This window comes from Monodelphis domestica, chromosome 2, assembly GCF_027887165.1.
Source record: "Monodelphis domestica isolate mMonDom1 chromosome 2, mMonDom1.pri, whole genome shotgun sequence".
In the NCBI taxonomy this organism is placed as follows: domain Eukaryota; kingdom Metazoa; phylum Chordata; class Mammalia; order Didelphimorphia; family Didelphidae; genus Monodelphis; species Monodelphis domestica.
This window is the reverse complement of record NC_077228.1, coordinates 298,905,174-298,932,842: the sequence shown is the minus strand read 5'-3', so window position 1 is coordinate 298,932,842 and position 27,669 is coordinate 298,905,174. Positions and strand designations below refer to the sequence as shown.

The following is a 27,669-nucleotide window of genomic DNA, read 5'->3' as shown; positions in this document are numbered from 1 at the left end:
AAGTTTGAAGAATTTCTTAATATTGTACTATTTTTTTTCCTTGTGGTAGTGTTTTCCCACCTTTCAAATATTTCTGTTGCGGCCACTTGACCCTAGATGGATAGAGAGTGTTCATTGATCAGTTATAATTGTCTTTCTGCTCTCGCCTATCTCTTGTCAGTCTTATTTTTGAAATCTTGCTACACTCCCCACCTCAACTCCCCCTTTCTCCTTACAGTTTTTATTAAATTCAGATATCTAGTTTAGTGACTTCCTTGTCTGAGAGTTTTCTCCATCCTGCTTTATAAAGTGAAGAAAATAGTGATATTATTGTCTCTTCTCTCTCTGCCTTGCTACCTTCAGTCTTCCTCATTGACTTCAGGCAATTGTGGGGTTGCCTCCACCATCTAGCTTCATGTTTTGGTGCTGGGGTTGCAGGAAGCCAAGAATATCAGCTTTCCTTGAACCCTAGAGGAAAAGAACATCTGAGGAAATGTAAGCTCATATCTGATACCTTGAAGATGTGTAGTTTGCCAAATACTCAGACCCTCCTGGACATTGTTGTTTTTTTTTTAAAGACTTTCTTGTAGATTTCAAACCTACATACTCCCATGGATAGAGGAACTTTAGCAAGGAATGAATAAAAGCTAGATTTGTACTTCAAAGTTGTACAAATGGAAGTGAACCAGAATAAAAACAAATGACCAAAACCCCTCAAAATCACTAAAGTGAAGAATAAGATGTTGGGGGGTTTCTTTATTTTTATTCATCCACTTCTCCATAAACCAGTTTAACACTTAGTCTGACTTTAAAGATTGTCAACACTAAGGGTGTTCACTTGTTTTCCAGAATGCCTATTGGACATCTCAAAGGGGATATTTCATAGGCATCTTGAACTGAATGTGTTAAAAACATAATTTAATATCTCACCACCCCCCTAAAAACACCCCTCTTCCAATTTTCCTGTTATTGTTGAGGGTAATAGTGACATGGGCAGCTAGATGATACAGTTCAGAGAGTGCCTGGAGCCTGCAGTCAGGACAACACAACTTCCTAAGTTCAAATGTGGCCTCATTCACTTACTAGCTATGTGACCCTGGGCAAGTCACTTAACCCTGTTTGCCTCCAATCTTCATCTGTAAAAGGAACTGGAAAAGGAAATGGCAAAGCACTTGTGTCTGTCAAAAAAAAGAAAAAGAAAAACAAATATAATCACAAAGTCATATAGGATGAAAAACACCTTAATCATATCAAAATAATGATACCCTTGTAGGCATCCTTGTTTTCAATTCCCTGCTTTAACTCATTCCACAATAGTAAAACAGTTGCCAAATCATACTGTTTCTATCTTTACATTTCTCAAATACATCCTACCCACAAAATCACCACTTAAGTTCAGGCTCTCATCACTACTTGATTTCCTTTACTATAGAAGAGTCTCATAATTGGTCTCTGTTCCTCAGATGTCTCCTCACTTCAATTCATCCTTCTCTATAAACTCTAGCAGCTCCCTGTTATTTCTAGAATCAAATATTTGGCATTTAAAGTGCTTAATATCTTGACTCCTTACTTTTCTGGTCTTCTTCCTTATACATTACTCTCCTCCATGGACTCTGACATTTAGAAATACTGATCACTGTTTTGCACTCTACTTGCTCCCCATATGTCTTTCCATTACTCTCCCCCCCCCCATGTTTGGAATATACTCTTTCCTCTCTGGTCTCTCAGAATCCCCGGTTTCCTTTAAGATTGAACTCAAGTGCCATCTTCTCCAGGAAATCTTTCCTGGTGTTTCTAATCCTAGTGTACTCCCAATCATAACAATCTTGTATTTCTTTATATTAGTATATTTATATTTATTTATATATATATACCTCTCTGGTGGAGTGTAAATGACATAAAGGCAAATGCTGCTATGTCTATAGATCTAATATTTATCACAATGCCGGGCACATAGAAAATACCTGGTAAATAATTGTTGATTGGTTGACTGATTGATCACCTGAGTGTAGGGTCTATGGACTGATGATCTTGGTATTTGGTTTGGCTTCTCACACTTCATTATTATTAGTCTTTTCAAATATGGGTTGTAGTAATATGAATGTCAGCAACAGAACCATATCACAGTAGAGGGTATGGTTTGCTAGCTGAAAAAAAATTATGGTCTCAGTGGTATATTTGTAGGAATGGCCAGAGAGTGATTAAACAACCTAAGGTCATTAATAAGTTGAGTTTAACACAGAGCCTGAAAAGAATCTCAGGATCATAGAATTTCTGAATTAAAAGGTACCTCAAAGACTATCCTAAACCCAACTCAGCCCTAGACTAGAATTCCCTGTCGTACAAAATATTTTTTCCCTTTCTCTTGTTTCTTAAACCCTTACCTTCTGACTAAGAACCAATACTAAGTGTCTATTCCAAGCTAGAAGAATGGTAAAAAGCCTAGGCAATAGGGGTTAAGTGATTTGCCCAGGGTCATAGAGCTAGAAGCATCTGAGGTCAAATTTAAACCCAGGACCTCCCAATTTCATACCTGACTCTCTCTCTACTGAGTCACTTAGCTGGCCCCCTCTACATTTCCAATAAGTAGTCAGCTAATTTTTGCTTGACAACCTGTACTAAAGGAGAATCTAATTCCTCTCAGGTAGCCCATTCCACTTTTGAGAAGCTACAATTTTCAGTTATTCCATGCATTAAATTGAAATCTGGCTCTCTGTAACTTCTTCCCATGCTCCTACTTCTCCCCGGTGTGGCTAAGCAGAACAAGTCTAAGTCACCTTGTCCATGATGCCCTCTCAATTAGTTATTTTTTACTAGATCTCCTAACTTCCCTGTCTTCTTCCTTCAAGGCCAAACATTACAATTTCCTTCTATTGATCCTCAGATGCCTTGATCCTTGCATTCTTCACCACATTGGTGAAGTAGGCATCTGAGTTGGCAAAGATGACCTGGGAATCTATTCTGGGTCAATAGATAAAAGGGGGGAAAGTCACAGAAATTGTACAAAATGAGTTATTTGAAAAGGATATGAAAGAGATTGGCTTGGTCTGAACAGAGACATTTGTTGGCCAGTGAAAGACAAGTCTAAATAAGCATAGGGAAAGGCAGAGAATGAGGGATGCAATTGAAATGTAGCTTTGGATGCAGGTCACAAGAATTTTTTTCAACTATTGGATTAAAGGTAGAAGAGGATATCAGCTTGGGGAAACATGGCAAGACGTCTGACAAAGAGTAGAATCCAGAGGGAGACAGTTAAGTTTTGTTAGTTTGAGAGAAAGGATGAGGGAAAATTGATTGGCTAATTAATTTGTTTCTCCCTTTACACTGTTCCATAATATGAGAACAAGTAGTCTCCCAATGAAATTAATGGCAGGTAAATTTAAAACAAATAAAAGGAAATACTTCTTCATTTAGCATGTAATCAGCCCATGGACTTCCCTGCCTCAGGAGGTCAGGGAGTCAAATGCTGGAACTGGATGAGAAGAAGAAAAGGGAAGAAAGACCTGGTTAATTTTATGACCAATAATAACATTTGTAATTATGCACTAAGATAAGGATAATGAAGTCTGAAGCTTCAGGGCATAAAACGATCTCCATAGAGGGCAGGAAGGAATTCCCCCACCATCACCCCTCCCCACCCTGTATGGTATTGCAGACTTGGCCAGGTGCATTGTGGGGAGATTTTCCCAAGAGGCAGATGTTATTAACCTAAAGAACTATGCTTGAAAGACCAGTGGCTGGTCTCATCTGGAGTATCCTGGGTTTCAGGAAAAAATCAGCTTCATATCCCAGAAAATAGAAATCTGTATGGTGGTGAGCGATTAGCAATTCAGTGATAGATGACACATAATTTCTCTGTGCATCCAGTTTCTAAGTTCCTAGCATTATATCCACATGCATGTCCAACAACAATTTCAATATGTCATAAAAACTGACTCATGACACAGAACAATCAATACCATGAAGAACTAATGAGATACCCCTCAAGAGGTGATACCCCTAGTTGCTAGTCTTATTTAACATGTCACCAGGGAGGCTCATAACCTCTCCAAGTGCCTTTAGTTCTGATGGGTTAGCGAGGACCTCTGCCTGCATCCTCTGAGCTCAGAAGCAGCTTTGGAAGCCAAGAAGAGAAGGAACTAAGGACACATACTAAAATGGTCTTGTAGTCAAATTGTACATGCATATATTTTTTGTTGTTCAGTCATTTGGGAATTTTGTGACTAAGATAATGGAATGGTTTGCTGTTCCCCTCTTCAGTTCATTTTACAGATGAAAAACTAAGGCAAACATGATTAAGTGACTTGCCAGGATCACACAGTCAGTAGGTGTCTGAGGCCAGATTTAAACTCAGAAAGATGAATCTTCTCGACTTCTGGCCCAGCCCTTTATCCTCTGTGTCACCTAGCTGCCCGCGCTTATATTCTAGCTGTACAATTTAGAATCAGTATGACCTTGATCACTTCCCTTTCTAGAGTTTCAGATACATACTTCAAGGCTAAAACTGGATATTTATACTAGATGCACTCAATGATCTTTAAAGTACCTTCCAACAATCAGTAATTTTGTGGAGATGGCAGCAGTAAGGCCCATCTAATTTCACCCACTCTGGACTTTCTAAATAGCAGATCTTTTCTCTAAATATGTCATCCTTTCTTTCATTGTTCTGTGCTAGAAGTATTGGTCTGCTAGTACTTCTCAGGAGTCTAGCTAGGCTTCATTGCCTACTGTTGTACTCTAGGATGTTCTCAAATAACATTTCCTATCATGCTTATTGTACATTGTTATTTTCTGATATATTCCATTGACCAGAAAAAGTGAATGGTCTTAATTGACATAAATAAAGTAAATTATTTATTTGGTCCTCTGTCTCTTTTACAGGGCTCTGCTAGAAAATAGGTCACTTATTGATTCAAGTATATCTCTCATTCCAAGTTCCCCTTGTCTTGCTATAATTCCTATGTGGAGCAAGGGGATGACTTAGCAAGAAAAATTATTTTATTCCCACATCCTTCCCTTACCCTCTGGTGTTTCTAAGAAATCCCAAGAAGTTTATAACTCTCATGGAATTTTCCAGTTTAAATAACTTTTTTTTCTCTCTCTTTCTTTACCTTCCTTACTTGATGGCTCAGTAGAAAGAGAGTTGTACCTGAACACAAGAAGACCTGAGTTCAAACCTGAACTTACTAGCAGCTCAGTTTCCTCAGTTTCTTCTTCTGTAAAATGAGCTGCAGAAGGAAATGGCAAACTACTCCTGTATCTCTGTCAAAAAAGTCCCAAATAGGGTCATGAAGAATTTGACACAACTGAAATGACTGAACAACAAAAAATTTGTTTGCCTGTTTAGGAAAATTATCTACATATAACAGAGATGTGTAATGCTCATGTTCAACAGATGAAGTAGAATAGGAATGGAGATTCATTAGCTCCCTGGCAACATCTCCCCCTGGCTCTATCTCCTTTGCAACATAATGCCAGAAACAGTATTGTGTTATAATGTCCTCCTGCCTTTCATGTTTGCACACAAGCCTTGGCAATGTGGCCAGGCTGTTTGCTAAACCTGTCCTTCTGTGGTACAGAAAAAAAGGATAATCCTTCTGCCAGGCAATAGGAAGATCAAGATACTGCTCTACTCCCTCATTTTGCTCCAATAGATTTAACTGTCAAAGCCAAAATAAAAAGGCTCGTGTGGATAGGGCACTGGAGTTGGGAAGACATGGTCCCTTTAACTCTCTAAGCTTGAGCATCGCCATCTATAAAATGGGGATAATAAGAATTGTAATGCCTACCTCACAGGGTTGTTGTGAAGATCTGATGAAATAATGCATGCATAGTGCTTTGCAAACTTTAAAATGGTGGTTAAGTGCCTTGATACATGAAGAGGTCTGTTTTCTTATATGACATATTTCAAGAAAGTTTCATTTTTTGCAAATGACTGTCTCAGAGGTTTTGACACCAGAGTAGACTTTTAGAATGGTTATGACATTTACAGAAATGGAGAAAGGTAGAGGGAAGTTTTGGTGGGGGGAAGAACAAACAGAAAAGATACAGAAGACTTCTGTTTTGGAGCAAATGTTGAGTTTCAGCTGTGTGTGTGTGTGTGTGTGTGTGTGTGTGTGTGTGTGTGTGTGTGTGTGTGTGTAAATAAATTTGGAGCAATATCCAGCAGGCAGTTGACAAGATACCACCATCACTCTGGGCAGAGGTTAGAACAGGGGATGTTGATTTGAGAGATAGCTGAAAAGAGTGATAATTAAAGCCATACACAGGAACAGATGAGATAAATGAGAGACAACACAGAGGGAAGAGACTAGGGCCCAGGATAGAAGATGGGGTTAGGAGAAGGATACTATCCTTAAGAGGAAGGCAAAATATATAAATCATATAGAGGAGACAGTGAAGAATTAATCACCAAGTGGAGAGAGTAATCTTGATTTTGAGATACATTGAGTTAAGCACATTGAGAAGGAGCACCTAGACCAATCTATCAAATGCTGCTGAGATATTAAGGAAAATTCAAGGTAGGGGAGGTCATAAGCTTATTAGTTATCCAGGAGAAAGCACAATGAGTAAAGTAATGGCCTTTGAAGTCTAAATCGAGTTGAGTGAGTGAATAGAGAGAATACTTGTCTTTCACTTGTCTCTTATTTAAACAATGAATGCTAAATCTGCCCCATTGCTAAGAGATGAATGAACTAAGAGTTGCTAATAACTAATAGTACAGAAAGCAAAACACATAAGAAATTTTTTTCATTGTTCATATTATGTAGATCATCCTTTTTGGATTTTTTTTTTTGCTGTTCTGTTATTAAGAATTATGTGGGGAATAGCTGAACAAATTGTGATATATGTTTGTAATGGTATACTATTGTTCCATGAGAAATGATGAATAAGATGATCACAAAATAACCTAGAATTAATGCAAAGTGAAATGAGCAGGACCAGGAGACTGTTGTATACAGTAAAAACAACTATGCAAAATGATCAACTTTGAATGACAACTATTATCAGCAGTGGAAATATCTAGGACAACTCCAAGGGACTCATTATAAAAAAAAGTGGTCCATTACCATAGAAGGAAGTGATGGAGTCTGAATGAAGATGAAAACCATTCTTTATTTTCTTCATAAATTTTTCCTCTAGTGTAACCTATAATGGGTCTTTTGTATCATAGAACTATATATAACACATATAACCTATATAATATTGGCTGCCATCTTGTGGAAAGGGGGGGGGAGAGAGACAGAGAGACAGAGAGACAGAGAAACAGACACAGAGACAGAGACAGAGAGACACAGAGAGAGTACAGATTGCAAAATGTCAGAAAAATTATTATTTGGAATAGTATTGACATGTAAAAAAAGAATAGAAAGAACTACTAATAACTGATAATACAAAAAACAAAAAATAAGGATTTTTCATTATTCATATTGTGTGAATTAGCCATTTTTTTGCTACCTAAAATAAAGATTTATGAAAATTAAAGATAAGCACATATACCTATATCTAAATGTTATGCAATATTCTAGTATCCAAAGAGAAATCACTATCAGTGTTATTCATTAGGACTGGTTAATCACTCCATCAAGAAACATTTATTCAATGCTATTTCATCCTAAGTACTGAGTTAGGCACTAGAGATTTAAAAAACCACAAATGATACACTCATGCAGCTTACATTCTAATTATGTGTGCTGGGGATAATATCTATCATGGAATTTGGCACTCATTAACTTCATTGGTCTAAGTTAAGCTTGATTTTCACAAGCTTATATGCACAAATATGTACCAATGCATGCATACACACACCCATAAATTATCAGAATGATGTGATCCCATATGTAAATCAAAAGAAACCTTTTTTCCTGGCAAATCCATATGTCTCCCAAAGTATTTAAAGGACAATTTTCTTTCTTATTTCCTGTTTCCTTTCATTTCCATTTTTAATTCAGAAAAAAAAATGAAGTAACCAAATGCAATAATCTTAGAGTATCTGGCAGATAGCAGCTTAAGTGGGACACTTGTAAACTTTGTTGCACTGACATCAGTGATGATGCCTCTTATAGAAATGTCATGCTGATGAATTTATATCTTTGGGAAATTTGAGTAACTCATGAAAGGCATCTTGGAAGAAGCAGATTTTGAGAAGGGTTTTAAAGTGGCAAGGGAAGGAGTTTGTCAGATAACATTCCACAACAGTGGAAAGGCCTAAGGGGAAAGTCATTTTCTCACAGACCAATTTCTCTTGGAATAGAGGCTCCCTCGATGTATCATTATGGCTTGTATGTTGTGATCAATGGAGACAAGTTGAGGTTTTCATTCCATTTGATTATAAATGGGGTTTCACTTAAGCCCAGTTCACCACAAGTGGATTCCACTGATTTTGTTGTTGTTGTTGTTGTTCCTTTCATTTTTGTCAATAAACTTTTTGCATCTGTGTATACCCTCCAATTTCTTTCTAGTCTTGTGTTTTTTTTTTTTTAGTCACTGTTCATAGTCATAAGACTGTTTGGTATGGCCTCTTTTCCTCTTCTCTATGAAGACTACTTAGACAGAAAATAGACACACAAGTAGGGACAGGAGTCAGGACAGAAAGTAAGACTAGACAGTTTCGATATTACTTTGCACACAATAGGAACTCACTAAATATTGTTAACTGATTAATCAAGTTGTATAGATCTCCTCAAGAAATCAGAATATTTTTACATAAAGTACATTAACATTCCTATAAAGCTAGTAGTAGAAAACATTATTATGTAGATTTTAGTGATGGAGAAATTGAGGAAATGAAAAGTTAGTTGATCAGGAACATGATGATGATTATGGTTATGAATTGTGAGAATTTATTATTCATTTAATATATTAATTCTCATATCAGGCAGGGCTCTAGATTAGGAAGACCTTAAATCAATTCCTGAATATTAGAATTATTGTTTATTTCTGTCTGGGATCTAAATCAAAGATTCTGTCCAGTCTAAGTTTTTTTGCATTTTCTTTGTCCTTAGGAATACCAAAGAATATCTTCCTTTTTCAAAATAGAAATTGGTTAATAAATGAAGAGGAGAAGGGTTCCTTTTTAATGCACCTGACTCATCCACCTGTGGGGATATAAAGGGGTGGATGGTTTGATAGACTCCCTTTTAATTAGCTATCCACCAATTAGAAATTTCTTGGGATGTTCAAGGTAGGAACTGAATAATGAGCTCCTAAAACTATTTCTGACCTAGCTTCTGGGTGGGTGATTACTTGAGAGGACTATAGACCTATCTGTCATTTTATTGGTTATGATGCTACTTTAATACCTATATATATACATATATATATATGCACATATATATATATTCAATAAACTGACATGTATTACCCCAGATCAGTCTCTCAAGATAATTTTAATCATAATAGAATTAATCAAGAAACAAGTTTTTATTGTGTCTATTACATGCCAGGCACAATGGTTGGAATTGAGGATATAAAAGCAAAAACAGAAGAATCCTTGCTCTTAAGGAGTTTATATGAAATAGTGAAAGACTTGTACAAATAAAGTACACGGAAAATAAATATGAGTAGAGACTGGATCTTTGATTTTATAGGTCTAATGCAAGTCAGTTCCTTTTCTTTAACTTAATAGTTTTACATATCAATACAACTTTAAAATAAGAATTTTCTGGCATTTTACAATCCATGTTCTCTCCCTCTCACTACTCTCCCTTCGCCAAGATGGCAGGTAATATGATATAGATTGCACATGTGTTATCATACAATACATATTTCCCTGTTCAACATGTGAAAGAAGACACAAATCACTTCAACTAGAGAAACAACAATGTAGGAAATAAAGTAAAGAATAATATGCTTCAATCTGCATTCAGACTCTGTCAGTTCCTTCTATAGTGGTCAATATCCAACTTAATGTTTTAGAGATAAGACCAGTGTAATGAGAGATTAATTTACCCAGGGTCTCAAAGTTAATATTTGTGAGAAGTGGAAGTTAGCCCTGGCCTTCTTATTTCTTATCTTATACCTGCACTATAAACTACCTCTCATAAAAGAAATAAAATATAATTTGGGAAGAAAGTTATAGACATCTTGTATCACAGTAGAAAATTGGAAGTGGGGAAGAAAATAAATGAGGGATTCATGTGGGAGGTCTTGCTTGAAGTGAGATTTAAAGGAAAGTAAGGTTGTAAAATGTATAGAGTACAGGACTAGACATCAGGAAGACTCATCCTCCTGAGTTCAAATCCAGCCTCAAAACTTGTTATCTGAAGTGAGTTCACTTCACCTTGTTTTCCTCAGTTTCCTCATCTGTAAAATGAGCTGGAGAAGGAAATGGTAAAACATTCTGTAGGAACTTTGTCAAGAAAACCTCAAATATGATCAGAAAGAGTCAGACATAACTTAAATTACTGAACAAGAATAAAGGATTCTGACATGATAAGGTAGTACATCCTAAACATAGGGGACAACCAGTACAATGGAACAGAGATGTGAGATGAAGTGTCTCATTGGGGAACATCGTGACCACTTGACTAGAGGGAGTATGTAAAGGAGATAAAAGTAATGGGATTTAAATGTGAAATAAGGGTATGCCTACTAGATCTTATATATTACAGGGAGCCACTGGAACTTAACTGAGGACAATAGTGACATGATTGGTTAAACTTTCTTTTTAGAAATATCACTTTGGCACTTATATGTTAGATTGATTGGAGAGGGGAGAGACGAGGAACAGAGAGAACAATAAGGAGACTATTATAAGAGTCTAAGCAAGAGGTGATGAGAGCCTGAAATAGGTTAGTGACCATCTTAGTGGAGAGAAGGGGAGAGATGGTAGAGAGGCTAGAGAGGTAGAAATGGAACTTATGGCACATGTAGGGTGAAGAAGAATGAGTACTCAAGGATAAACCTGAATGACCATATGGACGGCTATACTCTGGGTGAAGAAATAGGGAAGTTTGAGAAAAGGGAAGATTTGAAGGAAATCAAAGATTTTCCTTTAGGAAAAAAAAATAATATTATTTATCATTCTACTTATTATTTATCTTATTTTGTTTATTTTTATTTAACATTTATACCAATGCTAAATGTTGTTACTTTTTTCTTCTAAATAGCTTATTAATTCTCTTCCCTGTATCTTCTCTCCATTTCAAGGAGTATAGTAGGGGAAGTAAAGGGCAGTAGTCCTATATCAGTGATTTCATCAGTGTGGGGAATCTCCAATGCAAAAAAATGCTCTCTACTGATACATATTGGAAACTAGTTTGTGACTTAGAGCTTTAGAGGCTTGCCTTGAGTAACTGAAAAGTTAAATTATTTGCCTTTGATCACACAACTTGTTTATACCATGGGCAGGAAAATAATTAGGGTCCTCCTTACTCCGAGGCTGGTTTTCTATCCACTAAACATACTGCCTTGCATATCCATTCACATCAGAATTAGATTATTATGAAGAAAGTTCTGAATGTTTTCTAGTAGGATATAATCAACACTTCTCTTCTTCGCATACCATTTTACCCAGTTAACATCCTATAACTGAATCTATGTAACCAATATAAAATTTATGCTGCGTAGAATTTAGGAGGACTTTGCAAGCAATTATATCAGATGGTTTTGCTACTGTTTGTTTTTAACCTGATTTTTTTTTAGCTTGTTCCCCAAATCAATGCATATATCGAACCCTAAAAGCTAGGATAGATTTGAAGCTAGAAAGAATTTTAGAATCATCTAGTAAGTAAGGCCCAGAGAGTTCAAGGGATTTGTTTAAAGTCACATGAGAAGTATATGAAAGAGTCAAGATTTTAACTCGGGTCTTTCAACTCCAAACCCCATGTTTTTTCCATTGAACCACACTGCCCTTCATTTCATCTATGAGGATACCTAGAAACAAATGCTATTTTCTTTTCTTTCTGCAGATACTTAATATAAGTTTAAAATAAAGAAAATATGAATGGGAAGAAAACATTCTGAACCTTCAGGAAACCTGAGAGCTTGTCAACTACGGGGAAACAAATCTTGTCATTAATTGTCATATCTATATTGTTCTTAGGAGGGAGCTAGGTGATAGAGTGGATAGACTGCTGGGCCTGGAATCAGGTCTTCAAGAGTTCAAATCTGGCCTCAGACAGTTACTAGCTGTATGATCCTGGGCAAGTCATTTAACCTCTTTTGTTTGCCTCAGTTACTCATTCCTAAATAAACTGGAGAAGAAAATGGTAAACCATTCCAGTATCTTTGCCAAGAAAACCCCCAAATCAGGTCAGGAAGAGTTAGACGTGACTGAAATGACTGAACAACAATAAATATTGCTTTTCCTTTAAATGGCATGTCTAGTGACTGTGCCACCCACAGGCTTCCTGGGAAATGTTCTCTTCTCTACCTGAGTTCCCATAAATTTTGGCAGCTCTTGCTTGTGAAAGGAAACTGATGTAAAAATGAGATGAGGCCTAAATTTCCTATTCCCAGCACTGATTTTTATATGAGATTTTTTTTTTAATTTTTGATGAAGACAAGGAATGATTTATCTCACTAAGACCTGTCTGTGAATCCAGGCTAGTGAAGAGTGGGAACATTTCTCTCTGTAGACAGAAGTGGCAATAATTGTCAGGAATAGATTTCAAGTTTATTTGACTAATTCTTTCACCACTTGTCAAAAGAATATACTTTTGTTTACGGTAACAAAACAAGCTCTTTCCTCTCCCATTTCTCCAGTGAGTAGTATGGGCACTTGTGGTGAACACACATTACTGCTAACTGTTATGATGTTTGCTGTCAAACTCATTTATTTATGCAACTGCTGTGGAAAAGCCCGAGGCCCATAAGCAGCCATGAAAGATTTCAGAGTCATGGTGTGGGGTCATGAAAGGGAAAAAAAAAAGAGGGGGGGGGAAGCCTCCACTGGTTATGAGAAAGGAACTGACACAGGAAATGGTCACATATGGCGCAGATTTATTGTGTCCGGGGCTTCCCATTCAAATCTCATTATATCCACAGCTCAGAGCAGGCTATGGCACAACCACATTCATTTTCGTTCTGGCATCCGACAAAATTACCGTTCTAGCTTCAAATCGAGGGCTGGAGAGGTGATAGGTTTATCATTCTAGGGAGGGGGTGAGCCAGGAATTGTATTTGTAAAGAATGCTGTTGGCTGCCCCTGCCTTTAAATTAAGCCATGAGAATCGCTTTGTTTGAAGCTGGCAGACAAAGTTTACTAGCAGGAAAAAAAGGGGGAGATGGAGGAGGGAGGATGGGGAAAAAGCTTGTGGTTGGTTTTAAATACAGGATATAAAGGGAATGAGAACTTGAGGGAGGAAATAAGGAAAGTTAAATAGGAAACCCACCATGAATTTTACAGTGTATTTTTTTTTAATTAGGTAAAGAGATATCCTGTTTGTCTTCACTCCTTTCTCATATCTCTTGTGAGAAGTGAATGGTCATGTCTACAATTAGGTATCTTGTTTCTCTTTATCCTTCGTCTATCTCTTTTGAGAAGTGAATTTTCATGTCCAAGAATAGGTATATCATTTGTCTTTACTCCTTTCTTGCATCTCTTATGAGAAGAGAATGTTCATGGTCAAGGTTAGTTTTCTATCTTTACCATTTTTTTTAATATCTCTTTTGAGAAGTGAATTCTCATTCCAAAGGTTTATCTCATCCCTCACTAAGAAACTTTATGAAGTAATGGAGAGACCACTGATTTGGAGTCAAGGACATGAAAGGAAAATAGTGATGCCACTTGCTGCCTACCTCAATGACCTTGGGCAAGTAATTTAATTCCTACAGAATTCATTTTCTTCATCTATAAAATAGGGGTAGATGAGCATTCAGTGACCTCTTAGGTCTCTTCTAGGTCCAGGATCCAGGATTCTGTGATCTAAATTCAAACCTTGATTCTACCCTTTGCATCTGTGTGACACTTAACTTATCTAGGTTTTAATTTCTGTATCCATAAACGGATGGAGGTTGTGCTACACAAGTGACTAGGTCCAATCCGATACTAAGTGTTTTTGTGAGTATATATGATCATGAGGTTCTGCTCAGAGTTAGAATCTTTGAGTAGAAACTTTCTGAACAAGTCTAATCTAATCCAATTCAGTTCTAGGCAATCAACAAGCCTATGTGGTAGGGAAGATACAGAGACATTGTGAAACAATCTCTGTCTCCAAGGAATTTAAATTCTATAGGTGGAGACAGAACACAATTTCCCCAAGTACCTATTAAGTGAAAAGGCACTGTACTATGCTAGAGATTCAAAGGGAGAAAAAAGAAGAGAGTAGTCATGGAACAGCAGTCCAGAACTTCAGAAGCTTTTATTTTTTGTTGAAAGTTTAGCAGCTCACTATAATTAACTCATAAAGTCTGACCTGGTTTCTACATAACATTCAGAGAATAAAAATAGAGAACTAGAATAGTGTTCATCCAAGTTTACAAGCAAAATTATGCTCCCCTAGAAATCTCTGAACAACAGAAACAATTTCCAAACAGTATTGAATTAAATTCTAGTGCCCCTAACAGCTCTGGTGTCATGTTGACTGATGAATTATCTTAGTAGTGTGCCATTCTTTTGGGGAGTCAGTGAGAGGTGTGCTAAGGACAGCTAAAACTACCTTTGAAGAATTGTTGGTTAGATTTTCAGTGTGAACATTTGCTATTATTGTTGTTTAGTTGTTTTGGTTGGGTCCAATTTTTCCTGACCTCATCTGGGGTTTTCTTAACAAAGATACTACAGCAGTTTGTCGTTTCCATTTCCACCTCATTTTACAGAGGAGGAAAGTGATGAAAACAGAGTAAAGTGACTTGCCCAGGGTCATATAGTTAGTAAGTATCTGAGGCTAAATTTGAACTCAAGAAGATGAGTCTTGTTGACTCCAATTTGACTCCAACCTAGCATTCCATCCATCTCAAAAATCTGCAAAGGTTACAACTCAGGGTTTGATTCATTATTTTTCTCATTGTTTAAACTCAAGAAAGTAATGGTGAAAATAATTATAAAGAATATTTAAAGGCATGTCCTGCATAGATTCTTCTACACCTTCCCTAACCCCCCCCCCCCCAGATAGTTGTTAACATTGTTTTAATTATTTTTAAAAATTATTTACTAGCACACCTTGGAATAAATTGTACTCCCTGCTTAGCAGTGGACTTTTTATTAGTAAACATTTTCTTTTCTTTATAGCAATTTCCCCATCTGCACATGATCTACTTGAATGTGGTAACTATTTCCCTTGTGCCTTTGTTTCTCCAAAGTTTAGCAGAGCTCCTGGAGTCTAATAGGTGCCTAACAAATGCTTACCAGTTGATCAATTTGCTAATGCTATTATCTTCCCTTTCCCACTGGCTCATCTATTGAATCACAAAGCCCAGAAAAGTTTCTAATTTGGGGCATGTTCCTAACTCCAATCTCCTAATTCCCAAATCATTGACTCTCTCCTTATTTGTCAAAGGATTTAAAATATACTAATTGAGCTTTGCTGCAATGTCATACTTTGCCATTAGGTGATTTTTAGACATCAGTTTGAAAGTTCAGTACATAGTGCATTGCCATTGAGAGTTAGAAGAGATGTTAACACTCTAGTCTAATCCCCTCCACTTAGAGATTAAGAAACCAAGAAGTTATATGGTTTACAAGAAATCTCACATACTGAGTGCAGAACCAGAATTCCAACCACATCGTGTTGATTCTTCAGATATTAACTACTTGCATAGGAAAGTCTTGTCAACAACAACCTTGACACTGTCAAAGAACTCATATCAGAAAGGGATACACTTCCAGCACTGTGACATTAAAGAAGAAATTAGGGCTACTAGGTAGTGCAATGGCTCTCATACTAGACCTAGAGTCAAAAAGACTCAACTTTCTGAATGCAAATCAGCCTCAGAAACTTTGTAGCTTTGTGACTCTGGGCAAGTCATTTAACCCTGTTTGTCTCAGTTTCCTCATCTGTCAAATGAACTGGAGAATGAAGTGGCAGGTCACTCTCATATCTTTGCCAAGAAAATGCTGAATGTGGTCATGAGAAATTGTGCATAACTGAAACAACTGAATAGCAACAACATTACCACCTTCTCTTCTGTTGCTCCCTAAGGACCAAGAGACCTTTCAATCTTACTTTCAATTGAAACCTTCCAAGTGTGTTGTCCCTCTCTGTACAATCAACTTAAGAGAAGGAACTATTTCTATTCTATTTGTATCCCCAGTCCTTAGCACAATGCTTTGCCCATAACAGGTACTTATTACATACTTTATTCATTAATTCATCTATTTGTTCTTTCATTCATTCTACTTTCACTTAAAAGATAAGAAATCCCCAAGAACAAATTTTCTTATAATAACATAGTAACATATAGTCATAAGACCATTGATTTACAATTGAGTGGGACTCTGAGGTCCTCTAGTCCAATGCCCTCATTTTGTAGAAGAGGAATATGAGGCACATGGGGAGGTTGTTACTTATCCTAAGACCTAGCACGCTTCCTAAATGCTTGCAAAAGTCTTAGAAACTTACACCCATAGTAAGTATTAGAGACAAGGTTTGTACCTAAGTCCTCCGACTTTTTCTCGATGGTATTATGGTAAGAGCCTTGGGTGTGGAATCAGGAAGACTCAACTTCCCAAGTTCAATTCTAGCCTCAGATACTTACTTGTGTGACTCTGGGCAAATCACTTGACCCTGTTTGCCTCAGTTTCCTCATCTGAAAAATGAGCTGGAGAAGGAAATGGAAAGGTATTCCAGTGGTGTCTTTGTCAAGAAAATCATGAATGGGATCAAGAAGAGTTGCCATGATTGAAAAATAACTGAAAAACTTCTGACTCCAAAGCTGCTGCTCTTTCCACTTTTCAAAGTATTTCTTTTGTCTCTTTTAAAATTAAGGTTCTTTTTATTATGAATTTAAAATAAAGATTGGTGTATTATTAACACTCAAAAACCCTTAAGAGGCCACCACGACTAGTTTCCAAATGAGAAAGTTTGCTATTTGAGTTTGATATTTTATTTACATTTATCATCATTCTAGTGTAAAACTACCTTCCCCTTACTGATGAAAATCTCTGATGTACCATTATTCTTAAATTTTAAAACAATAATTAAAAATGGAAGTTACATTCATCGTATTTTATAATAATGTAATTATTTCCACTATCCCAGGCTTCCAGTAGAACAAAAATTTATTTTCCTTGAACTTTTATTTTGAGGTTTCAACTGTTCCCTTTGCAATTTTAGGACTGCTTGGAGACCTTGAATTTTTATTCCTGATAGCCTGAGGCAACAGGACAGCATATCTAAATAGGGTTAAATTCAACCTTTCCTCACTTTATTTTATCTTGTGGTCATTTATTTTTGTTAAATTAGAAATAATGAAGTGTAAATCTGGTTTGACAGAAGAAATTGGAAAAGATTTCTTTTCTCTTCTTGAAAATAGGAGAATAGTAATGTATTTTGTTTTTGTCAAAAATCTCCTATATTTTACTCTACCATGAATTGTAGAATCCATCATAAAATGGCTAAAAAAATTACTAAGGGAAATGGTGGTGTTAACCTGAAGGAAAAAAATCATTAATGTTGATGTATTTCATTCAATTTTAAACATATAACTTTTTTTTTCTTTTGTGGAAAAGGAGAAGATGGAAGGATTCTATGTGCCTTTGAGTCAAAACATTTATTTTAAAAATACTTTTTTTCTTCCCTTCTGATCCATTTTTCTAAATAAAGGATATGAGTTGTTTTATTTTTTTAATTTTTTTTTTCTGAGTAAAGACGACCCCTTTGGCGTATTTTCTTTTCAAACGTGAAATGAGGTGGAAAATCCTCATTTCACGACAGGAAGGACAAATATTGACACAAAGTTAATATTTGTCAGAACCCTGGAAGCAACCTGAGTATTTTAAAACATACACACACAGAGTAATAGACACACACATACACACACACACACACACACACGCATGCATGCACATGCCACACCTATTTTCAGTTGCTATTTCTAAGGTTTCCAGTGTTGGGGAAGGAGAATACAGTGTAAGGTATATTATCTGAGGCCTGTGAAAAGGTAGAGATATATACAAAGGCAGTGCCCATGTGCACTTGCTCACAAATACAAATACAACCTGTTTAATCTAATTTCCCCCATTTAGAAAAGAGTTTCTGGACTTTATCACTGTTATTGTCCATCTTGAATGCAAATAGCATATGTCAAGTCAATATTCAGTGGTCACTCAGTATTTATTAAGTCCTGTCCACTCTGGCCTTTTTTGAGAGGGAAGCCCTGAGGGCAACTGGGCTGCTGCCCCCTGACAGGCTGTGTCACTTATCTATTCGCATTGATTATGAGAGTCAGCTGTGGCCAGACCTAGCTTTTTTTTTTTTCTCCCCTTCTTCTCTTGGCCCCTCTTACAAGCACCCCTGCCTGGATTTTCATGAGGAAATAATCAGATTAGGCCTTCAGCGGTGAGTTCATATGGAGTTCTCTTTCTCCAGTGTGCTACTAACTGAATAAACGTGTTTGGTGGTAAATTGTAAATGACATTATGATTACCAAGGCCAGCATGGGTTTCATTTAAAAGTGATCAGAATTGCAGACCACAGAAATTGTGACTGGCAGATAAGGCCATTTGGGGAAGTAGGAAAAGAAAGGACATTAATAAGAGGAAGAGAACCAGCGACAACTATCCTGGACTCAACCTCTTCCAAAAGAGAGGAAGGAGAAAAAAGAAATTCTAAAAGACAACTAAAGAGCTGAAAAGCTAAACAGAGATAAAGAGACAAGTGCCAGGGAGGGTTCTGGTGAAGATGTTGCCTGAGACATTGAGTTGATACTTAGTTTGCCTATATTGCTCATCTGTACTCTGCCAAAATAAAGAAGAACTTCTATGCACTAGAGTTGAAGCAAAATACATTGCTCAAGCAGGTTCTTTTTTTCCCCCTCTTCTAATTAACTCTAATAGGAAAAAGGCAAATGAAAACTATAGAAGGCTTAGAATTTTTGTTTAGCATTGGTAAACTGTTCTTCGAGGTATTAATAATTTTTTAGAGACTCGTTTATAAAATAATTAGTATTCTAACTTATTTATATAAACTTGACCAATCAGCAACTGTTTTATACGTATGTCCAGACTATTTAGTGCTCTGAAGTTTTGAACAATTTTGAAAATATAAGTTGGTTATGGCTTTACTGTCATGTCTCTATAATGACATCATTAAATATTAAAGTTAACTGGTTGTCACCAAATATGCAGATTCAGTTATCCTGATGAATAGCTAATAATACTTAGATCTACGTCTTTCACTGAAATTATGCATGTAAAATACTCATTACTAAAACATTTTATGGTTTGATTACCAACATGATTACTGTTGTCTCTAAAATTGGCATTTTGAAGGATCTACTTTTTGTTAATCACATTACCTTTTCTTTAAGGCTACCACTCTCAAATACTGCTTAAGTAAGCATCTCTTTTAATCCAAAGTTTTGAGCCCCCAGTACTGTATCTATGTTCCCTGCTTCCTCCTCCACCCCCCAAAATACCAGGTGAAATACAAATTCAGAGCAAAGGGCATTTAATAAAAGGAATCAAATGGTAAATAACAACAAATTGAAGACAAGCATCTTATTTTCTGATTCTTTCTCCCATTACCATCTTCCACTACTCTCTCCACAAGTTTGTCTTCAATGTTTTGTTAAGCCTATTATATAGTATGCGTTCCTCATCCAATCAGAATCTTACTTGGATATCATCACCACATGGTGTATTCACTCACAGGCTCTATGTCAAATAATAGTCCAGATAATTTCCTCTTCTAAGTAAGGATCTCTGAGACTAGAGCATTGTGGAAAATGCCCACCTATAGCCATGACCACTATATATGTTACCATCAATACTCTATAATTTTTAATTCATCAAACTTCACTTGTTCATCAATAAATTAGTAACAAAATTAGTTCACTGATTACATTAGCATCAGAAAAATGGTGCCAGAGCCAGGAAAATGCTGTTTTATTATAGTGTGAAGTTTTGTGGGAAAAGTAAACATATACCTGATTTGTGCAGAAGAGCTAAAGCAAAAATATGTGTGGGAATGAGAATAAATCTAGCTATCATATTAGCAGCCAGACTGGATTCATGTCGACTAGATGAATATCTTATGTACTAAAAACTGATTATCTAACTCAACAAATTCACAAGCTAGTTATTAAACACTTCATACTTTAGCACTTCAGAGCTGGAGGAGACCTGGATGGATGGTCCTCAAATACAACCCCCTAATTTTATTTCTTGTCACGTCACCAAAATATCTATAATATATATTTATACATAGTTGTTTGAGTGGTATCTCCCCCACTAGAATGAGTTCTTTAAAAGCGGGGGAGGGGGGGCTATTTTTTAACTTTCAGTACTTAGAAACAATGTTTTTATAAATGTTTTATATGTTTTATAAAGATGTTTTATAAAGAATGGGTGCTTAATATATGTTTATTGGCTAATCTTACATGTAATAATTCCTTCATAATGTGAGGTAAATAAAAGAAAAAAAATTACAATGTACTTAGTTGGAAAGACCTATATTTTTTAAGTGAAATTCAAGTTCAAGTAAGCTGTACAACAAAGATACCTAAAAGCTAGGGGTTAAACTGGAAATGAATATTAGATAATATTAGAATCATAGGATTTTGGAGCTGAAAAAAACCTAGATAAATCAGTATTTATTGAGTACCATAGTATTCATGGAACTATGTTATACACATTGTAGAATAAAAATTACAAGACAACCTCTGGCCTCACTGAGGAACTCTATTATTTTTGAGATAAGGAAATTGGTTCTTTGAAAGGTTAAATGGTCTATTATTACACAGCTTGTTAGAGACAGAGAATCCATGTATCCCATATCCTACTTATGGTGATTGAACCATATCAAGGACAAAAGATAATTGATCAATAGTCCATAATAAAAGGAATGACTTGATTGTGAAGATATTAGTGCAATATTCAGAAGTGATATATGCTAAAGAGAGGTACTTAATATTTTTTTTTATTCCTGGAAGACTAGATTCATAACATTATTATTAGGTAACATTCATACTTTCCTATCTCTACAAAATTGTTATAAAAATAATCCACAGGTTCATTGAAGGCATTGTTGATGAAGTTATATGAGTATAATGAGCAAGCTTTTGCAAAAAGCTTTCTAACAAGCTTTTACTATAACATTGAATAGTGTAGCATATGTAGCATTACATCATTTTTGTTTTATTGGCCATAAGCAATCATTTGATTAATAAGAACAAAATTTCATGTTAAATTCTGTTATCTACCAAGGTATCTCCCATATATATGTAAAATCAAACATGATTCCTTGAAGATGCGACAACAGAGATGAGTTTTTCAATGACTCTTTACCTCCTTGTTATCAAATGAAACATAAAATAGGAAGACCTATGCTTGCCCAAGGTGTTTGTCACTATTACAGACTATGTTCAACCTAGAATCCAAATAGAAGATAGACTTTTAGAGATGATAGGATCTTCCAAATTTTCTAGTTTGTGACTGAAATTGTGCTAATTATATCAAAGTCTGAAACATGCAAAACTTGGTATTATATGGATAATATTTTTGCAAATGGGTAATTCATTGGTTATTCTTTTTTTTTTCTTACATTGTGACTGGCCCAGCTTCTTTTATGGACATGTATTTATCTGCTAACAACCTTTACACCACATTTCCTTTTAAATTATATGTATTGTAAAATAGCACATGTACAACCTAAAATTTTTTAAAAAATCACTACTGGTACTACTACAATTATTACTCATACCATTTATAAACTGTTTAACCCTAGGTAAGACACTTTTTCATCTATTTGCCCTAGGCAACTCCACTGAACTTGTTTACAAAGTCATGGATAAGATACAAACTTTGATGCTGAAGGAATTCCCAGATTAGGAAATCCCTCATGGTGATATAATCACAGATCCTTTGGTAATATCAATGTCTCCCCCCCCCCCTTTTTTTTTCCTGCTACAGTGGTGAGAACATAAAGAAATGTATTTCCACTTTTCTCATCCAAATGGATGCAGAATTTAAATGTTTCATACCCTTTGACCTAGTGCTATCATTACTATGCTTATATTCCAAAGAGATCAAAGAAACAAGAAAAGGATCCTTTGGGTTCAAAAGTATTTATAGCAGCTGACTCTCTCTCTTTCCACCTAACAGGTGGAAATACATTAAGTTATTATATAGTTCATTAAGTTGAGAGCATTTGAGAAGAGCCAAACAAATTATGGCCTCTGAACATTATATAATACTATTGTGCTATATGAAATGATGAAAGGGAAAATTTCATATTCATGGGAACATTTTTATTAACTGATACAATATAAAATGAACAACTTTGAATTCCCTAAGAATTCTGATCAATGCAATAACTAGCCATGATTTTATTCCTGAGAGTCAGTGATCAAAATTTTATCCACCTCCAGAGAAGATATATGACAGACTTAGGGTGCCAAATAAGACATTTTGAAGGTGGAGGGACCAATGAAGTAATTTGTTTTACTTATCTTCCTATTTATTTGTCACCAATCTTCTTTCTTCTTTTTTTTTGTTCAGTGATGGGATATGGGACTTGGGTGTGAAAGGGAAGATTTTACACTGAGTTGAGATGGAATGCTGGAGAACAGAGGTGACAGACAGGGGCAGTTGGAATGTTCGGGGTCAGGGACTTTTGGGAGACCAGCAAATTCTAAGTTCAGTTCAGTTCTGAACCCTGGAGTGAAATAACTCCCATTCCCACTTCAGGATTGGAAAGCCTTCATTTCCTGAGGATTTCCCAATCATAACCGATGCCCACAGTGACTGTTTACTGATCCTGTCTCTCTGTTAATTCAAGACCAGTGTGGACTGACTAGACATTCAACTGCCTGAGAGGGTTTTACCTTGAAGGACAGGCTGAGTCAGTCCTGAACCCTGAAACATCTCCCTCTGTTCCAGCTACACGTAAAGACATTTGTTGCTTTTTTAATATTAGATTAGGTTAGCCAGCATAGGAGAATCAAGAAGACAGAGAAGGCTTCCAGGCCAGTCCTGGTTGTTGGCCAAAGCCAAAAGGACCCACCATCAGTCTGTGCTTTTAGCCTAGGGAACCCCTGTTTGACCTCTTCCCTCACCTCACCCTTGTTATCCTATCCCAAATAAATAGCTGTTGTTCATAATTCGCAGTCAGATCTTTAAAGGGAAGAAGAAGGAAGTTTAGTGGGTGGAGGCTTTTGATGTGGGAGAGAGGAGAGATCTCTATTAGATACAGGTTGAGCCAAATACTGGATTGAAAGTCATTGATCTTCCTCCAAGGGGTTTGACCAGAAGGGCATCCAGGGGGGTTAGGTTTCACAAAATTACCCAACCAGCCATCATGTCCACTCCTGTGGTGTTCCGTGATCTGGTACAAGACTTCTGCATTTACCTGTGCCTCCACCTTACTCAATCAAGGACAGGGGGTAGCCATTGACTTTCTGGGGTTAGCTCACCAGCACATTCTGACTAACCATTATATCATCACTCCAGGGGTTTCCCTCCTTTCCCTTTAACAGTGGGAAAGAGAGAAATTTGAATTTTGTTAAATGAAAAAAATATATAATTAAGAAGTATACACTAAGTAGAATGAGCTGTATAGTTTGATTTTGGAATAGAGGCCAATTGTCTATTTGGGGGGAATGTAGTACAAATTAGACTACCTATCACCTCAGGTCCTTTTTAACCCTGAGATTCTATGATTCAGTTATCCAAGGATGGAATTTCCTATAAGAGTGACTAACTAAACTCTGTTATTGTTTGCTGGATTACTTTGGTGAACCTTTTCTCATCACTTGTGAATTTGTCTTAGTAGATCCATATGGGAAGATATGAAGATATTGAAGGTAAAAAGTTTCACTTCTTAGTTAGTGACAGTCTTTTGTCTTTTCTCCAGTGAAAGAGAAATGTTTCTGTGAATTCAGAAAAAAAGATCAAGAACAGTTGGGCTATTGTCAATAAATTTAGAGGCTCCAAAGATAACTTTGGAGAGGTAGTAATTATTACTTATAAAAGGCTGGTTACAGAAGCAGAGTAATTTGAAATGCTATTTTTTATCTCTTTTAATTTTCCCATCATATAGTCTCACCCCAGTTCTATGCATTACTGAATAACATCCTTAATTAGAAGTAACATTCCCAAATGATTTGTCTATCCCTAACATCTGAGGAAAAACTGGAATATGAGGAGGTTGTATTGGCTCATAGTCTTGCAAGATGGTATAGTGAATGGTGATCTTATAATCAGGAAGTCCTGAATTCATATCCTACCTCTAATTCTAAATAGTTTTGGAATTTTTAGTAAATTACTTAACTACTTAATGCCTCAGTTTCTTCAGCTATAAAATAAAATGTTTTCATTCAATGACCTCCAAGTTCATTTCTATATCAAAATCTGTGATCATGCCTCCAATTTTCATTTTCTGTTATTCCTTTTTAGAAACCAGAAAGATTGTGAACAGAATATATCTTGTATTTTCACCTCTGGACTTTTGGAATATCCTACTTCTAACAAGGCCTTACTGTGTAACTCTGGGCAAGTCAATGAAACTCAGTGCCCTCAGGAGTTTTCTAAGGCTATAACTTGCAGAGAAGGTGCCTGACTGACATTCCACACACAGCAATTCTTATGAAATCATAGGTCCAGTCTCCCACTGGAGAGACTTTATTTATTTATATATATCCTCTCCTTTATTCCCCTAATTAGAATAACCTCCAATTTCTCCCTTAGTTGTCTATGACCTATATATATTCTTCAAATCCTCCAAGTGTTGCACTTATTCTCCTTTATATAACACTCATTTATTACTCAATATGATAATTTATAAATGCACATAAATACAAATGCATTGGTCTTATATTTGTATTTATGTATTAAGTCTTACACTTGGAGCAGAAATCAATTTCATAAGTACAAGAAAGAATCATGATTACACAGTTAAGCAGTACAATATGGTAAAGTGTTTGGTCCTGGAGTAAGGAAGACTCATCTTCCTGAGTTCAAATGTGACCTCTAGCACTTACTAGTTATGTGACCCTAAATAAGTCACTTAATTCTTTTGCCTTGGTTTCCTTTTCTGTAAAATGAACTGTAAAATGAAATGCAAATCACTCTACGATCTTTGCTAAGAAAACTCCAAATAAGGTTATGAAGCATTGGGCATGACTGAAATGACAAAACAACTAAAAGATATAGAGGTTTTATTAATAATTATCATAAAGTTATATTGTGCTTTAAAGCTTTGTATATAACTTTACATATATTATCTTAATCAGTAATAAGATCTGGCAATCAAAGAAGCTAGTATGCTCTTGAGCTACATTGAGAAATATTGTTTCCAAGAACAAAGAGGTGATAGCCCTTTTGTACTCAGCACTGTCCAAACTGGAATATTTTGTTCAGTTTTAGGCATGATAGTTTAAGGACATTATATAAATCTTTTGGCCAACCAGGGTAAAAAAAGGTCTTGAAGGGTCTCAATTTCATGTCCTGTAAAGATCAATTGAAGGAATTGGTCATGTTTAGCCTGAAGAAGAGAATAATGATAGCTATCTTGAAGATTTTGAAGGTCTACCATGTGAAGAAAAGATTAGAGTTGTTTTGTTTAGTTCAGGAGGGCAGAGCCAGGATCGATGAGGGAAAGTTTCAAAAAAGCCAGTTCAAGATTAAGGTTGGAAAAATCTTAATTAGAGTTACCCATATGGGCTACTACAAGAGGTAATACATTCTCACTCATTAAAGAATATTTAGCAAAGCCTGGATCATATGTATTATCATGGTGTTTCCTCTCAGATGAGTTGGAGAATTAGACTTCTTAGCCACTGAAGCCTCTTGTAGTTATCAAAGTCTGTGATTCTGTATTCTCTCTCTAATGTTGACGACATATACATTGTTTCCTATTGTGAATCTAGGTATATATATATGTACATATGAACATATATGTAGGCACATACTCATAAATGCATACCTGTTTATATTCACAAGGAAGGATCATAGAAGCATTTTCACTTTCAATAACCAAAAAAACAGTTGAGATTTGGAAATATACTTTGGTGAACCCATTGATTAGGAAAAGGGGGAAAAAAAGAAAGGCAATATGGGAGTAGAAGAAATGGGGGAGTGGGGGAAAAGGGGACGAGTTTGTGTACATACACACACATATGCTATTTCCCCAGATAGATTTTATAAATCCCATAGGGAAAGAGACCATGTCAAATGCCCCCTTGTTTCATTAGTACACAATGGATGGTTATAGACAACACACACACACACACACACACACACACACACACACACACACATACATACACACATACATGCATAAAGCCATTCATAAGTGTTTGTTATAGTAGGAAATGGTAGCTAATATTCTCACTTGTTTATTATTATTGTTATATTCTAGGTATATTTAGAGAAGACCGGAAATGTACCTATAGACCATCGATGCAAAGCTTCGTGTGCAAACAGATGGACTATATACTTCTAATTCTTGACAATATCACCATTGCTCCAGGGAAGAAAATTCCATCTTCAGTAGTTTCAGTCACAAGTGGCTTTGTGGAAACCTTCAGTAGCATAGTTGCCCACTCATCCTGCTCTGCTTCTTTATCTATACCAGCTTTCTATTCTCTTTTACCAACCAACTCACTCACCAAAATTTGCTTTGTGAATGGGGTTCCCCAAGCTATGCGTTTTTATCTCATTGGGAGTGAGAGGTCTTCCAAAGTTCTGGCTGTGTTCTACCCTGAGCTTCAGAGTCCTCGGGTTTTCTTCCGTGGACAGTTCATCCCCCCCACTTCAGTTCTATCAGATTCTTGGCAAGAGAATGGGGCTACTGGAACCAATCATTTCAGTTTCATGGATAATCTCTTGTATATCCTTCTGCAAGGGGATGAGCCTGTTGAGGTGCAATCTGCAATTTCTATCTATGTAGCCTTCACTGTGACATTATCAAGTGCTCTAGAAGACTGGGAACCAGCCATTGATCAAAGATTGGCTCATTTCTTACAGATTGGCCAAGACCATATAAGAATTGTTCATATATTGCCAGGTGGTGAAAGAATCTTAAAGGCCTTTGCTGATGGTGTGGCCAAAAGGAAACACCACTGCCCCTCTGGGACCCCTTGTACTAATTGTCATAGACTGGGTCAGCATAGAAACTTCATGAGGAAGATGAAAATGTGGGTACCACCATCAACTTTCTCAGAAACCATTTCAAAAGTGGTGGTCATTGAAATTGGTGATTTGTCAGGCATAGGAAATGCCAAAGTGGCTTCCTCCTTATCCACTGATGGATTGCAGTGTTTAGTTCACCGGATTATCACTTCTCAACAGACTGGGGAGCTTCAGGAAGCTCTCAATATGCCAGTTGAAGCCCTGCTGATCAGTCAGTCAGCTGGAGTATTTACTTCTGGGTAAGTGTTTGCTCAAGTAAAAGCTGTCATCATGGGTTTTGGTGGCAAATTCAGTCAAAACTTATTGGTTTGGGATTATAGATGGGGAAACTGAAATATGGAGAAATTAAGCTATTTGTACTGCCTCACACAGCTAAAATTTTACTTTAAGTCAGAATAAGAATTTAAATAATTATGCAGGTTCTTATTCATATTTGATTTTTTTATCATCCTCAGGTT

General features: G+C 36.3%; 1 protein-coding gene across 2 annotated transcripts in view; it reads left to right on the top strand.

The window, feature by feature from the left end:
• The window catches only part of PKHD1 (PKHD1 ciliary IPT domain containing fibrocystin/polyductin), a 770,507-nt gene that overhangs the window by 672,129 nt on the left and 70,709 nt on the right, over positions 1–27,669 (top strand). For both annotated transcript variants that reach the window (XM_007484081.2, XM_016431130.2), the window contains exon 61: positions 26,439–27,450. In XM_007484081.2, the coding sequence (XP_007484143.2) occupies positions 26,439–27,450 (1,012 nt within the window). The remainder of the gene's footprint in view (positions 1–26,438; positions 27,451–27,669) is intronic.